Source organism: Gracilinanus agilis, chromosome 2 (genome assembly GCF_016433145.1).
Source record: "Gracilinanus agilis isolate LMUSP501 chromosome 2, AgileGrace, whole genome shotgun sequence".
Classification (NCBI taxonomy): Eukaryota; Metazoa; Chordata; class Mammalia; order Didelphimorphia; family Didelphidae; genus Gracilinanus; species Gracilinanus agilis.
The window spans coordinates 528,159,756-528,176,830 of NC_058131.1; the positions used below are offsets into that span (position 1 = coordinate 528,159,756).

The following is a 17,075-nucleotide window of genomic DNA, read 5'->3' on the forward strand; positions in this document are numbered from 1 at the left end:
AGGGATGGTCTACAAAAGGATATAATCTTTCATGAAGGCTTCAGCATTTACATAGCACTTTAAAGTGTGCAAAACATTTTACAAAACTCATTCGCTAGCCAAGACAATCCTGGGAGGAAAGTGCTATTCTTCTTTAGACAGTGATTATTAAATACCTTGCCCAGGATCACAAAATACCAGAGACTGAATTTGAACTCAAATCTTCCTGACTCCAGAACCAGTACTCCTCAGCCATTATTGTAATTTTTGATATCACTGATGAATGAGCAACTAAATTAAATAACTAAAGTAACCTTGGAAACAAGTAGAAAAAGGCAACCAGTAAATCCTTTCCAAAAGGTATGCAAATATAGTAAAATTATGTCATGATAGAGTTTATTATTTAGATAGTATTTAGATAGATAGTACATCTTACTTAAACTTTTTTTTTTTTTAAACCCTTGTACTTCGGTGTATTGTTTCATAGGTGGAAGATTGGTAAGGGTGGGCAATGGGGGTCAAGTGACTTGCCCAGGGTCACACAGCTGGGAAGTGGCTGAGGCCGGGTTTGAACCTAGGACCTCCTGTCTCTAGGCCTGACTCTCACTCCACTGAGCTATCCAGCTGCCCTCCCTTACTTAAACTTTTAAAAATGTTTCCCACTTCCAAGCACAGAGCTTTGCATATAATAAATCCTTTAAGAAACACTTGTTGGATCTTGAATAATTTGGATATACTCAATCAAATCATTTCCACTGAAACATAACATACTCTAAAATACTGTCACTTGTTAGCCAGCAATACAGAAATGCATCCCACTTTGATGCTACAAAAGAGATTCTACTTAAAAAAAAAAATTTTTTTTTTAACTTTTACTTTCTGCCTAGTAACAACTAAGATAGAAGGGCTAGGCAGTAGAGACTTGAGTGACTTGCCCAGGGTCACACTGCTACAAAATGTCTGAGGTCAGATCCTCCTGATCCCCAGGCCTAGCATTCTATCCACTGTGCCACCTAGCTGCTCCATTCCACTTAAATATTTAAAACCCAATTAGTTACTAAGGGGTGTGACCCTAGGCAAGTCATAACTTCTATGGGCTCCAGGCAACTCCTAGGATTTATTTACTAAGCCACAGATGGGTCATGATCTCAAGGGTAGATGAAGTTCCCATACCAGGAACAAAATCATTTATGTGCTTCAAGGGTTCATCTGTCCAAAGACTGAACTTCCCTCATTTCAGTTTACCCAACAGCAACCAGGTTATCTATTATCTCCATTGCTCTATACATGCCTTTAAAAGACTGGTAGTGTGTAAGGAGACAACACAGCATCAAGTTTCAGAAAAAATGAATAAATAAATAAAATATATGAATCTCTGGCTATGTGGCCCAAGGACTAAGATGTGGTTAAGGAGTAACATTCAACTTCTTGAACCACTTCTTCAGTATCACTAAGAAATCCTATTTATCATTAGATGGCAAGACAAGACTACTATCAATGAAATCCTTGAAGAAAACCGTCTTATGCTAACATGATATTTCACACCATCTCTCTATATACTCTCTTGTCACTAGCCAAACTAGTTTATTTACTGCTCTCTGAGAATTTCTGCATTCCATCCCCCATTTCTGTACCTTTGCAAAAGATTTGTAATGAATGTACTTTTTTCTCTCCTTTTCCTTTAAGAAATACTTGCCTAGCAGATTTGCCAATATGATAGTAAAGGAAAATAAATGTTGTCAGGGAAATGTCAAAAATGGGGCACTAATGCATTGCTGGTGGAGTTGTGAATTAATCCAACTATTCTGGAGGGCAATTTGGAATTATGCTCAAAGGGTTATATAAGAATGTATACCCTTTAATCCAGTAATATCACCTCTAGATCTATATCCCAAAGAGATGTAAAAAATGAGAAAGGACCTTGTTTGTACAAAAATATTTATAGCTACTCTTTTTGTGGTGGCAAAGAATTGGAAATTAAAGGAATGTCCCTCAATTGGGGAAAGGCTGAACAAATTGTGGTATATGATGGTGAGGGAATACTATTGTGCTATAAGGAATGATAAACAGGATGATTTCAGAAAGAACTGGAAAGACCTCCATGAACTGATGCAGAGTGAAATAAGCAGAACCAGGAAAACACTGTACACAATAACAGCAATATTGTGGAATGATCAACTGTGAAAGACTTAGCTACTCTCAGCAATACAATGATCCAGAACAATTTTGGGGAACTTATGAAAAAGAATGCTATCTACCTCCAGAGAAAGAACTGTTAGAGTAGACATGCAGATGGAAGGAAGCATATGATTTATCACTTGTTTGTGTATATGATTCAGGGTTTTGGTATTCACTTACAAAAATGAATAATGTAGAAATAAAAAAGGAAAAATTGTATTTTAAAATACATTGACAAAGACTATTTCTACAGAAACAAAAATATTTAGATATCACCTAACACTCAATGAATCAGAAACTTTCAAATATTTAGAATACTATTGATAAATCAAAGAATACACATTAAATAATTACATAACAATATAAGACAGATTAATTAAGGGTTGAATTCTATGATTCAGAACATAAGCACCAATGGGAATTCAAAGAAGAAGAATACAAGCTAAAGTAGTTGGTAAAGTAAGAAGTAGAAGAAAACAAAATGGAAATGCAGTGGGTGGCCAGACCAACTGTGACATAGGAATGTACTAGAACATTAATGTACCATAAGAAATAATGAATATGGGGGCAGGTGGAGAGAGAATCAGGTATGCAGGGGAGGTCCTACATTCACATTTAGCCTCAGACATTTCCCAGTTGTGCGACCCTGGGCAAGTCATTTAATTCCAACTGTCTAGCTCTTATTGCTTTTCTGCCTTGGAATGGAAAGCAAGGTAAAGATTTTTTTTTTTTTTTAATGAATATGGGGGGCATTTAGGTAGCTCAGTGGATTGAGAGCCAGGCCTAGAAATGGAAGGTCCTAGATTCAACTCTGGCCTCAGGTACTTTCTAGCTGTGTGACCCTGGGCAAGTCACTTAACCCCCCCACCCCCCCCATTGCCTAGCCCTTACCACTTTTCTGCCTTGGAACCATTACATAGTATTGATTCTAAGGTTGAAGGTAAGGGTTTAAAAAAATTAATATGAACAGCTCAATAATACTTGAGAGAATATATATGAAAACAGAAGAAATTAAATGAAACCAGGAGAACAATTTACATGGTAACCACAATTCTAACAACTTTGAAAGACTTCAGAATTCAGTAGCAATGAGCTCAGAAATTAGGTCAAAAAGTATTTATTAATACCTACTATGTTTCAGGCACTATGCTAAACTCTAGAAGACACTGATGATGAAGCATACCTCCCACGTCTTGGCACAGAGGTGATAGAATGATACATACATTTTCGGACAGAACCAATATGTTGATTTGTTTTGTCTAACTATATGTTTTTGTGCCAAGGGAAGGTTCTATTTGGGTGGATGAGGGAGAGTTGGGGTTGAGTCAGTGGGAAGTGATGAATGTAAAAAAAAATGCAATAAATAAAGTTTGGAAGAGAATACAGAATCAAACAGGGAAATTCTGGAATTACTTTGTTAAATTTGAGGTGTACTTTTAAAAACAGGTAATCTACAGATAACCAAAGTTTACTATAGTTTCATGCACATTTTTTTGTTCTTCTTTGTGTATTCATATACCCAGTTTTATATCCAGTTTTTTTTTTTGGTCTGTTTGTTTTTGTGAATTAGAAAATCGATAAACATTTATTAAGTGCCTACCATATGCCAGGCACTATGCTAAACATTGGAGATACAAAAAGAGACAAAAGACAGTCCTTATCCTTTAAGAACTCAAAATCAAATGGAAGAGACAATAAGCAAACAAGTATGCATAAAGCAAGCTATATATGGGATACATAGGAAATAATTAACAGAGGGGAAGACACTAGAATGAAGAGGGGCTTAGAGAGTAAAATATGGGATTTTACTTGGGTCTTAGAGAAAGCCAGGGAAATAAGTTGGTGGTGGTGGAGGGAAGAGTTCCAGGCATAGGGGAGGGCAAAGAACATATCTTGTTATGGGAAAGGTCATGTGTAAGAAGACTGGAAAAATAAAATGAAGGGCTTTGAATACTTGAGCATTTTGTATGTGATGTGAAAAAACGGTAAGGAGTCACTAAAGTTTATTGGGAAGAGGGATGAGTGTGACATAATTGAACCTATATTTTCAGAAAATCACTTTAGTGGCTAAATGGAGAATGGCTTGGAATGGGGAGAAACTTGAGGAAGGCAGACCCACCAGGCAGGCTATTTCAAAAATTAAGACATGAGGTGATGAGGCCCTGCAGAAGAGGCCTATTCCATAGATGTTGCAAAGGTGAAACTGACAAGACTCTGATAATAGGTCAGAAGGGAAGAGATCCGTGCAGATGAGAGGTACTGAGGAGTCAAGGTTATGAGAGGGAGGGCTTGAAAGACGGTGTTGCATCCACTACAGTAATAAAGAAGGCGGGGTGGTATTAGGGACCAAGCAGAACAAATCTCTCTTCCACAAGATAACACTTCAAATACTTAAAGACAATTCTCATGTGCCCCCCAAGTATTTTATTCTCTATAACAAACTCTGCTAATTCCTTCAAGTAAATTTCTTTCAGTCCCTTTGCAATCCTGGTTGTTGTCTTGTTGAATATATTCCAGCTTATCAATGTCTTTCCTAAAATATGGTTCACAAAAATGAAAATAATACTTCAGATGTGCTCTGATCAGGACAGAACACGGAAGAACTTTCACCTCCCTTATTCGGGACAGCAGAAACTGTCCCTATTTGAAAGTGTGTTGGATGGTGCAGATAGTGTCAGATTATGAAGGACTTTTAGGATACAATTAGCTAATTCATACTGGAATTTATAAATGATATCCATTTAAGTTTGGGAATTAATCCTCCTCTTCCTCCCCCTACAACAGAACCTCCTATGAGAACCTCCCTGATAAAATTGATAGATTCTTTCCAAGCACAATTCAGGTTTAACTTAAAAAACAAACAAAAAAAAAACCAAAACAACCCACCTAATGTTTAGAGATGATTCAAGTGTATATATTCCCAAATACCTATATGTCAAAATCTAAGCAACCTTTTTCTACCTTTGCATTGCACAATTCATGAAAAAAAAAAATCAAATGAAATTAACAAATAGGCTCCACTAATGCAATATTAAAACTAAAATTTAAAACTCTAACATGACACATTTCATACACAAATTCAGATTATACATCAAAATGTGCCCTGCCCCCATGTAAAATAGATATTTAATTAGAAACATAGCTTTTAAATTTTCTGGCTTTTTTTTTGGGCCAGTTTATAATAATAATAATTTTTACATGTAATTCTTTTAAAACTAGTTTCTTTAAAATGCTTATTGGTCTAGTCTCTTAAAGAAAATGTAATTAGTTATAAACTCCATGTAGGCAAGAAGACTCTCTTGTAGTTGTATCCAAGAAAACTTCCTAAAAATATTCATGAAGCCTATCAAGTTATAAACTCCTAGAGGAAAAGGCCCTATCTATTTTGCATTTGTAACCTCCATAACAGTGCTTGGCACACAGCAGATGCATGGAGTGTTGAAAAACAGGTTAAATGTGATAAAACCATAAAGAAAACAAGAAATTTATAAATAAAAGTCCAAAGGATCCCATTCTGTGGGCTTTAGACTAGACTTCTGGGGGAGGGGAGAGATCATGGAATTATTGCAAGAGAAATAAGGAAAAAATATATATATATATACATATATACACACACACACATATATATTTAGGACTGTGTAATTTTAGGCCTCATAGTCAAAAAGGTTGCAGGTTGCACTAATCTCTAAAATAAATAACTTTGGTTTCTTTTTTCTAGCCCACCCTGATGCTATCTATTTCATGACATGCAACCAAAATGCCAAATCAGAAAGGGAAGCACACTATTTTGGTATAGCTAGAAGATAAAGGTAAAGAGCCAAAGGCTTTTTTATTCAAGTTCGAAAGTTCTTCAAAAGAATTCAACTCTAAGAGTACAGATTTTTCTAATTTTAAATGTGGCTACACAAGCAGTGTACTTGATTACTGCTTACTAAGGCAGATTCTAAGATTCCTGGGCTTACAGTTTTTTAAGCTATGTATCAGGGATTGGGGGGGGGGGGACCTAAATCTTAAATTTTGAAAGAAAGAGTTGGGTGTGCCTGATGTAAAAAAAAAAAAAAATGAGCCCAGAATTATTATCTGATTCTACCCAAATAAGAGCCTCCTCTAACTTCAATTTTGGCCTTAGAGATGTCACAGAAGGACTGACAACCATAGAAGCTTAAACATCATTTGCCAGGTTACTTCTGTGTTTATACTTTGATGTCCCTGCAACTCTGGAACTCACAAGCTGAGAAAGGAAGCTGAATGGGTTTCCTTCCAATACAATTTGCTTACCTTCTAAAACTAATTCTTCAACTACTAACTGGAGTTAGTAAACAAAAAGACACTAACTCATAGAATTTAGGAAGGACTCACCTCAGTGTCCTTTAGCAGAAGTCAACAAGCATTTATTAAATGTCTGCTATGTGCCAGGCACTGTGCTAAGCACCACAGGATTCAAAGAAAGCAAAAGCAGTTCCTGCTCTCTAGAAGTACATAATCTAAAGGAAAACAATTATGTACAAGCAAGGTACAGACAAGAAAAATCTAGAGATAATCTTAGAGGGAAGGCCCTAGCATTAAGAAAGATAGGGAAAAGGGAAGTAATATGAAGGAGCCATGGACAAAGTGACTAATTCTACCTCAAACAGCACAGATTTCTGATCCTGACACTAAATACTTAATGGCTCATTGCCTTTTCCACAAGAGCCATGACCAAAAACAACTGCCACTCTCAACAGTTCAATATCATCAGGAAACAAATTTATATTGAGTATTACACTAGTCAACAAAATGCCCAAGGCAGTTAGGTGGCTCAGTAGATAGAGAACCAGGCCCAAGTCTTGGATTCAAATGTAGCCTAGACACTTCCTAGCTGTGTGACCCTAGGCAAGCCACTAAAGCCCATTTGCCTAGGCCTGACTGGGCTTCTGCCTAGGAAATGATACTTAGTATCAGTTTTAAGATGAAAGGTAAGGTGTCTTGGGGGAGGGGCAGGGGCATGTTGGAGACTAAAAAGTCTTTTTAAAATGTTGGAAACTGTTTTGACATGTAATTGGGGAAAAAAATAAAATAAAATAAATTTTTAACTTGGAAGATAAGGATTAAAAAAATATGAAATGTCCAGAATGCCTAAGATTCAAAAGTAAGGTAAAGTACTAAATGTAGAGTTCTAAATTGAACTGCATAGAATTCCTCCAAGTAGATTCTTCAGACTCTTTCCTTCCTGAAGGTCTTTTTGATGAATGTTCTTTGCTAGGTGCAAAGTTAAGAACTCAATAAATGCTTATTGACTGACTTACTCATTAAGCACCTCTATTAGTAGGTACATGCACTAGGACTTTTGATTTGACTCTGCTGATTTTTAAAAAGGTTAACTAACAGTGGTAGAAGTAGAGGAGACAAATAAATGGACAAATCATTTTACTTCTCTGGGCCTCCATTTCCTCATCTATAAAATGGGGATTTAGGGTTAGATTTCTCAGTTCCTTCTATTTCTAAATCCTATAACTTTCGGGGCAGCTAGATGGCTCAGTGGATAGAGAGACAGGCCTAGGGTTGGGAGGATCTGGATTCAAATATTTCCAAGCTATCTGACCCCTGGGCAAGTCACTTAACACCAATTACCTAACCTTAACAATCTTTTGCCTTATTTGATACTTAATATCAAGTCTAAGAAGGTTTAGGTTTTTTAAAAAAATCCTGAGTTTAAGCATCAATGCCCACTCTGAAGTTATCTGTGGCTCAGATGAAATTCCCCCCCCCCATCTTTCTCAGTGTCTCCAACAATTCTTACCTCTACTAGTACCACCACCTACCTCCTTTTTTCTTCCTTTTTCTTTCATTCTTTGTTTCTTTCTAACCCCAATCTTCCAAATCAATAGTGCATATAGGTTCCAGGGCAGAAGATCAGTAAAAACTTGGTAATGGGGGTTAAGTGACTTGTCCAGGGTCACAGCCATTTGAACTTAGGACCTCCAGCTTGGTTTTCAATACACTGAGCCACCCAGGAACTCCCTATACTTCACTCATTTACATAATTCTTTGGGACTTTGAAAAAAAAAAAAAGTAAGAATAAGAGAAGGAAAAAGGGTCAACATCACTGCTGCTCCCTCCTTACTTCCCACGGCAGGTTCCTTGTTCATTCACCAAAAGGACAGGTGTCTGGCAAGTGTTTATTAAGGGATCTGAGTGCCTTAGAACCACCTTTTTCATTTTTAAGCTAGTTTCCCTTAAGGAGTTCAGATATTTTACAAATATCAGAGAGTCTTATTTTACAACTGGAGAATGTTAGACTTTAATCCTCCTGATTCTCAGTTAGGGTTCTATATACCAATATTTTCTAAACTTTTACTGACAACCCAAATATTTGTAATAAAATGAGACTTCTTTTCTATTTCAATATCTTCAGATTTCCCTCCATTTGTTTCCAGATAAAATTTTCTTTGGTTTTCTCTCTTCCTTTCATTTTCAATTCCAAAACAAACTTGCTTCCCTCTCTTCAATAGCACCTCTAGTCCTTAAGCTCTAGTATCTTTAAGTCCTGAGGGTTTGGGCCTCAAAAAAAACAGAATGTCCACGACACTCTTGATGATCAAGCTTCTACAGACCATGGTGGGAGTAGATACACTAGGGAAATTCACTTGCCAACTTCCCTTTCTTTCTAATATTTGTTAATAAAAACACAGAAAACGCTATTCCCTCTACAGCTTAACTTCTGGCATCATTGCTGGCAAACATGAAGCTTAGAACCCACTACTTCCCACCTAGAGCACAAAAGGAGGGAGCCAACTCAGGTAACTCCAAAGTCATTAAGCTAAAAGTTGTTTTGTTTTTTTATAAATGTCTTTTGCATAAACCCCAAGTAGGAAAGGATTCTGGGATGTCTGGGTAAAAAGGTCCTCCCATCAGGCCTCTGCCACAGGCCCTCCATGCCACCTTACAAAACTGTCCAGGGCTGTACACAGCATCTGACCTGCTTCCTTCTCTCGTTACTGTTAACTTTATTTTGACATCCCATTCAGAGGCCTTTCCAACCACAAATGGCCCTGGTCTCCAAAAGTCTCGGGAACCACAACCAACCTCATCTCATCTCTCCGTCTGGCACATGCAGAGGGTCAGCCCCCCACCCCCGCCCAGAAACAGTCCTGAGTGTGCCCTCTGCGCCTCAACTCATCGGCCTGCCAAACTCGATCGTACACACACACACACACACACACACACACACACACACACACACACGTACACACACTCACTCACTCACAGTAACCTCCCAGACTCGGGGAGGAAGAAACAGCGATACTTCCTAACTCTCTCCTCTGGGTTGGGTGGAAAGAGCCCTCCGGGGAGGGATGCAGGGTCCGGTCCCCCCCGCCCGCTCGCTGTCCCCAGCCCTCCACGGCCCTGGGCACAGACTCTTCCCCCCCACACCCCCGGTGCCTCGGTGCCCCAGGGCGCTTCGTTCCCGTCCCCGCCCCACCACCCGGTTTCGCGGCGCCAAGTACTCGGGGACTCCGGCTTCAGGCCCGGACCGGGCTCCTCCCGGCCCGGGAGCCCCGGGGAAGGGCTGAGAAACCTAGGAAGAGGGGGACTCGGTAGAAGGGAGGAAGGGCCGGGTACTCGGGGGTGGAGGCCCCGCGGCCCGGCCCCAGCCCGGCCGCCCCCTGCTCAGCCCTTTCCTTCCCGCCCCCGCCGCGGCCTGCCCCTTTACCTGATCCAGGTTCTCGTCACTGCCGCTGTCCTCCGTGTCCGAGTCGATCACAACGCGGCCTTTCCGCTTCTTGACCATGGTGGCACCCCGGCTCCCGCGCCGGACGCCGCCGCCCGGACTCCCCTCTTGCCCGCCAGCCAGTGCGACCGCCACCGCCGCCGCCGCCGCTCGACCCACACAAAGGCGACCGCGCATGCGCGCTCCTCTCCGCCGCCAGGCCCCGCCCCCTCCCCTTCCGAGGCACGCCGTTCGCCCCGCCCCGCTGTCGCCGTGAGATCCACCCCCTTCACTCGACGGAACGCGGCGGGGGGTGGGGAGGGAGAGAAAGAGGCGGTACAAAGAGCGAGGGGCGGGACTGACGGTATGGGGAGTCCGCTGTGCCTGCGCTCCCGCGTGCACTTTCGTCCTGGGGAACCTCTCTAAGGGGAATGGACTGCTAGACGCCCTGCGGGTCTTCTATTCTAGAGAGATGCCTCTGAATTCACACCTTGGGAAGAAACTAGATGCCTCTGAATTCACACCTTGGGGAGAAACTAGATGCCTCTGAATTCACATTTTGGGAAGAAACTAGACGCTAAAGGGCCGAGGGTGGAAACCTGATGGTGAATGCACGTGTTAACTAACGCGGTAGGGCCGGGTAAAGCCGGAACTGGGTGGGCACTCCGAGTAACCTCCCATCTCTCCCTGACCTACCGCTCCCAATTTCTCTCCAAGATTACATTGCATTAACTGTGTATATATCTTGGATGTATATAGTTATTTGTAGGTTGCTTCCCCAGTTAGAATGTGAAAGTAGTTTGGGAAAGTGGTTTTAACTTTTCTTTGTATTTTCCCGTACTTAGCACATTTCCTGGCGATTGACTTAATCGCAAATGTAGATAATAGATATATGCATATTTAAACATATTAAAGTTGTGCCGTCTCTATTTACTTCAGTAGCAACACCATCATTCACACAACCTTCCCAAGAAGGTTACTCGACAGCTTCACTGATTTGGTGTTCTTGGGAACTGACAATTCTCAAATTAATCACAATGAAAAAATTTATATACATAAACAATTCATTGGTTCTACATGAAATCAGGAATTACATAAAAACTTTTCCTCAGACCTCTATTCTTTGTGGGGTTTTTTTAGGAGTTTTTTGCTGGCATTTTTATTTTTACAAAATGTGTTATTCTGATTCTGTTTTCTTCAATCTTATCACTTCCTACGTTTATTAATTGTTATTTCAAAAGAAATATATAAGAATATCCCCGTTGTATGCATATATCACAATTTGTTTTGCCATTCCCTAATAGTTGATTGGTCGGTTTCAGTTTTCTTGTTATTAAAAATAGACTGCAATAAATATTTCAAAATGAGATAATATTCCTAAACACTTTCCTTTGTTTCAAATCTGGAAGAGGGAAGATAAGAGAAATCAGGATTAGAGTCCTTTCTCTGTTGACCCATTCATTCTCTTCTACCCCAAACTGATAATAATAATAGCTCACATTTAAGATGTGCAAAGTGAAAGTGCTTTTCCAATGAGATAAAGCATATAGAGACCTTTGTAAACCTTAAAACTCCATGTCAGTTTCAGCTCTCCTTTTTTTAATCTTTATTTTATTCCAATAACAAATTTACAAATAAGTTTTCCAAAGTTACATGATTCATGTTGTCTCCTTCCCCTCATTCCTCCCCTTTCCAGGAGTTGACAAGCAATTCAATTCAATTGGGTTATACATGTTATATGGGTTATACATATGATGTATAACTGGGTTATACATCACTCAAAGCATATTTCCATATTGTTCATTTTTGTAAGAGAATAATCGTATAACACCAAAACCCCAAATCATATACACAAATAAACAAGGGATAAATAATTTTTTCCTCTGCATTTCTACTCCTAACAGTTCTTTCTCTAGAGGTGAATAGCTTTCTTTTTCACAAGTCCCTCAGAATTGTCCTTGATCATTGTGTTGCTGTTAGTAGTAAAGTCTATCCTGTTTGATCATCACAATATTTCAGTTATTTGTATAATGTTCTCCTGATTCTGCTTATTTCACTGCATTAGTTCATGTAGGTCTTTTCCAGTTCTTTCTGAAATATCCTGTTCATCATTCCTTAGAGCATAATAGTGCTCTATCACCATCATATACCACATATTTGTATAATGTTCCCCTGATTCTGCTTATTTCACTGCATCAGTTCATGTAGGTCTTTTCCAGTTCTTTCTGAAATATCCTGTTCATCATTCCTTAGAGCACAATAGTATTCTGGCACCATCATATACCACATTTTGTTCAGCCATTTCCCAATTGAGGGACATCACTTTAGCTTCCAATTCTTTGCCACCACAAAAACAGTTTCAGCTCTTATTACATAAACTGTTTCATTTGATCCTCTAACCAACCCTCTGAAGTATGTTATTTTACAGAAGGGGAAACTAAGGCTGAAAAAAGTTAATCTAATTTCCGAAAACTAGTAAGTATCCAAGGCAGGATTCCAACACATACTTTCTGATTAGAAGACAACATGCCGTCCATTATATCACCCTCAATATCCTCCCCTTCATTCTCTGTTGCCATATACCTACTAATGCTAAATATCTCAGAAGAATAAACATTAGAAAAGTGGCAGTACTCCACAAACTTATACTTTCCTATCTTATTCTACGAAATTTAGAAAAGGAAATAGAATGTTTTCATCAGAAAGATGCCATTCATACCATCTTATTTCACTTTTTTTGGCTAGTTCCCAGATACATTTTTGTTGTTCAGTTGTGTTGACTCTTTGTGACCATACTGATATATGGGATTTTCTTGGCAAGGAAACTGAAGTAGTTTGCCATTTCCTCCTCCAGTGGATTCTTTTGTCAGACAGTCAGAGGTCAAGTGACTTGTTCAGGGTCACACAAGTAGGAAGTGTCTAAGGCTGGATTTGAAAATCTTCCTGACTCAAGACTCAGAACTCACTCTATCCACTGACCCACCTAGTTGCCTCCTACCAGATACATGAATAAGGAAAATACTCAAATATAGGCAGCTAGTTGGCATTGTATATTAAAATGCTGACCTTTGAATCAGAAGACTACAAATCCTGCCTCAAAGTATTTACTACCTGTGTGGTCCTGCGCAAGTCTCTTAATTTCTCAGCTGTTTCCTCATCTGTAAAATAGGGATAATAGTGACCCTTACTTTACAAGGTTGTTGTGAGAATCAAATGTAAAACTGTGAAACTTAAAGTGCCCCATAAATGCTGGCTGTTATTATTTACAGAGCCTTCAGCAAAGCATTTGATATTCTTGTCAACAAAATGGACAAATTTGAGTTAGACCAACTACTGTTAGAGAACAGTGTAGCTACTTGAGAAAGGGGGACATTGCCTTTCGAAACCCCAGACATCTCTGCCAATAATAGGCATTTGTTGTACTTTGAGGGAGGGTTATGTTCTTTGAGCAACACCCAGACTCAGGGATTATGGAAAGGTCTGTGCCACAGAAAGGTGTTAAACACAAGTTGCAGAATAAGACCTGGATTTTTTGATATGACTAACTTGGGAATCTGTTTTGTTTGACTACACATATTCGTTACAAGGGTTTTGTATTTTTTTTTCTCAATGGAGAGAAAAGAAAGAAATGAGAAAATATAAAATTTTGTTAGTTAATTTTTTTTAAGCCTGGAATGTAGTGAATACCTGTAATCCTAGCTACCTGGTCCTCACCCCTAGAGGGGGACTGAAGTAGATCTAGTCAACCCATTTAGCCTGGCTCACCCACTCAGGATGCCAGTCCAATCTAGCAGCTATCAGTAGAAATCAGGTACATGGTGTCCCATGGAAGTCAAGACATTCCAATCAGAGTCCTTGGTAGCAAAGAGACTGCACAGCTGGACATTCCTGCTTGGCGTTCAGGTGCCCTGCCACTCTAATAAGCTTCTCAAGTTCTATGGGGCAGGTATCTAGCAGCATGCAAAACCAAAGTAGAGGAGTGCTTACTGACCCAAGAAGTCTTCTTTGTATTAGATTTTTTTGTGATCCACCAGGAAAAAGTCACCCTACTTTATGGATGCTTGTTGCAGGTTCTGCCCAATCCAACCCCAAACAGACCTATTGCCTGCAGGCATCTAATCTAATCTAATCCCATTTTACAGATGAGGAACTGAGACTCAAAAGATCTTACTTAAGGTCCTATCAAAAGAAGTGGAGTTGGGATTTGAACCCAGAATTTTTTAATTGTAAATCCAGTTCTGGGGGCAACTGGATAGCTCAGTGGATTGAGAGCTAGGCCTAGAGACAGGAGGTCCTAGGTTCAAATCTGGCCTCAGACACTTCCCAGCTGTGTGACCCTGGGCAAGACAATGAACATCCATTGCCTACCCCTTATCACTTTTCTGCCTTGGAACCAAAACATGGTGTTGATTCTAAGACAGAAGGTAAGGGTTTGTTTTCTTTTTAATAATAATAATAATAATAATAATAATACATAAATCCAGTTCTCTTTCCATTGTACTATACTGCCTGACATATCTATGTGTATTAAATTCATGTTGTATTCTTGGACGAAAAGCACTGCAGATGGCAACTGCAGCCATGAAATTAAAAGATACTTGCTCCTTGGAAGGAAAGCTATGGTAAATCTGGACAACATACTAAAAAGCAAAGCCATCTCCTTGCCAGCAAAGGTCCAATAGTCAAAACTATGGCTTTTTCAGTAGCAAAGTGTGGCAATGAGATCTGGACTATAAGGAATGCCAAGCACTGCAGAATCAATGCTTTTGAATTGTGGTGCTGGAAAAGCCTTTTGAGAGTCTCTTAGACAGCAGATCAAATCAGTCAACACTTAAAGAAATTAATTCAGACTATTCTTTGGAAGGTTGGCCACATAACAAGAAGACAGGAGTCAATGGAAAAGATCCTGATGTTAGGAAAGATTGAAGCCAATGCCCTTTGATCCAGCCATACCATTGTTGGGTTTGTACCCCAAAGAGATCATAAATAAACAGACTTGTACGAAAATATTTATAGCTGCACTTTCTGTGGTGGCAAAGAACTGGAAAAGGAGGGTATGTCCTTCAATTGGGGAATGGCTGAACAAATTGTGGTATATGCTAGTGATGGAATACTACTGTGCTCAAAGGAATAATAAACTGGAGGAATTCCATGTAAACTGGAAAGACCTCCAGGAACTGATGCAGAGTGAAAGGAGCAGAGCCAGAAGAACATTGTACACAGAGACTGATATACTATGGTAAAATCGAATGTAATGGACTTCTGTACCAGCAGAAAGCAATGACACAGGACAGTTCTGAGGGATTTATGGTAAAGATACTACCCACATTCAGAGGAAGGACTGCAGGAGAGGAAACATAAGAAAAACAACTGCTTGAACACATGGGTTGAGGTGGACATGATTGGGGATGTAGACTCGAAACTACCACACCAATGCAACTATCAACAATTTGGAAATGGGTCTTGATCAATGACACATGTTAAAATCAGTGGAAATGTGCATTGGCCATGGGTGGGGGGAGAGCGGGGGGGGGTGTAAAGGGGAAAGTAGGAGCATGAATCATGTAACCATGTTAAAAATGAATATTAATAAATGTTTAGAAAAAAAAAAGATTGAAGCCAAAAGGAGAAAGGGTCAGCAGAGAAGGAGATAGTGTCATGGAAACAATAAACAATTGACTCTACAGATGAGTCCCAAATATCTGGGAAAATATTGGAAAACTTTAGTTTTACAGCCTTGGGCTACAAAGTTAATTTTGAATTACAGTATTGTACTAAGGAACAATACATCTACTAGATACTAGCAACTGGCTAGCTTAGCTGACTGACAGCCAGACCAACTGGGAGACTTTTGTCTCATACATCTGTCCTGAATCAACTTGAAGACGTAAAGGGAAAATCCATCTGTGGTGGGGGAACATACCTATAAAGAGAAAAATCTGGTAGGGTTTTGGCTCAGATGTCATCTCCATGAAGCCTTCCATCATCTCTCCAGCCAAAGGTGAACCCTTTCTTCTCCAAACTGTCGTGTTACTTTCAAATGTACATACGAAAGTCATTGTCACATTGTAATTATTTATGTAAATTGTTTATTCTGGATAAGGTTGGTACCATAGTTGGAAGGTATCAGATCCTAGGCAAAGAGGGAAATAGTACCAAGGATAGGGAAGATGATTGGGGCTTCTGGGGGATGATGGTAGAAGTAAATCTTCCTGAAGGTTCTGAAAGGGTAGATGGTAGCCTTCTAATATTTTTCAACCCTCATTTTCTCTTCTTTTCCCCTTTCTTTCTAAGCTGTTTCCCTCTGTCACAAGCCTTGTGCAAAAATGGATAAGAAGGAAATCCTAATCACTATGTTTTGAGATCCTCCTCCCTTCAATTATCTCTGCTTTGCTGATTAAAATTCCAACAATAAGGTTTCGTCCTTTTATCCTCTATGATGAGCAAAATAAATGTAAATAGTCTTGAAAGAGAGGGGACATTAAGGAGTAGAAGTCTTGCATTTCACATAATAATGTGAAATCAGTTAATCAAATAGAAAACTTTTCATGTTAGAGCCAGAAGGAATCCTAGGATAGATCTAATCCTCTAGTTTTACAGAGGAGGAAACTGAGACCTGATGAGATGAAGTAACTCTTGCTCAAGATCATAGTTAATTTAATATAATTTAATATAATCATACAATAATATTGTTTGATAAACAACTGTGAATGACCTAGCTATTCTCAGTATTACAATGATCCAAGACAATATCAAAGACTCATGATGAAAAATGCCATCTACCTCCAAAGAAAGAACTGATAGAGTCTGAATGCAGACCATAACTTAGTTTCTTTCTCTCTTTCTTCCTTCCTTCCTTCTTTCCTTTATTATTTCTCTCTCCCTCCCTCTCTTTCCTTTTCTTTCTTCCTTCTTTCCTTCCTTTCTTTCTCTCTTTCTTTCTATCAAGATCGCTTTTCACAAAATAACTAATATGCAAAAATGTTTTACATGACTGTACATGTAAAATCCATATCAGATTGTTTTATCCAAGGAAAAGGGGATGAGAGGGAGAAAATTTGAAACTTAAATTTTTAAAAATGAATGTTAACATTTGTTTTTATATAAAATTGAGGGGGGAGCAAAATACCATTTAAAACTAACTAAATAAAATAAGATCACATTTTTAGCTGGCAGCCTAGACATTGCTGGAACTGGGTCTTCAAGTGTTTAGTCCAGTGGACTTTCC

At 39.2% G+C, this 17,075-nt stretch overlaps 1 protein-coding gene across 1 annotated transcript in view; it reads right to left on the bottom strand.

Annotated features, from left to right (window-relative positions):
* RTF1 (RTF1 homolog, Paf1/RNA polymerase II complex component) overlaps positions 1-10,045 on the bottom strand; it is a 49,159-nt gene extending 39,114 nt beyond the window's left edge. Inside the window, exon 1 of the mRNA XM_044665118.1 lies at positions 9,851-10,045. Coding sequence (XP_044521053.1) covers positions 9,851-10,045 — 195 coding nt within the window. The remainder of the gene's footprint in view (positions 1-9,850) is intronic.
* Positions 10,046-17,075: the final 7,030 nt, after the last annotated feature.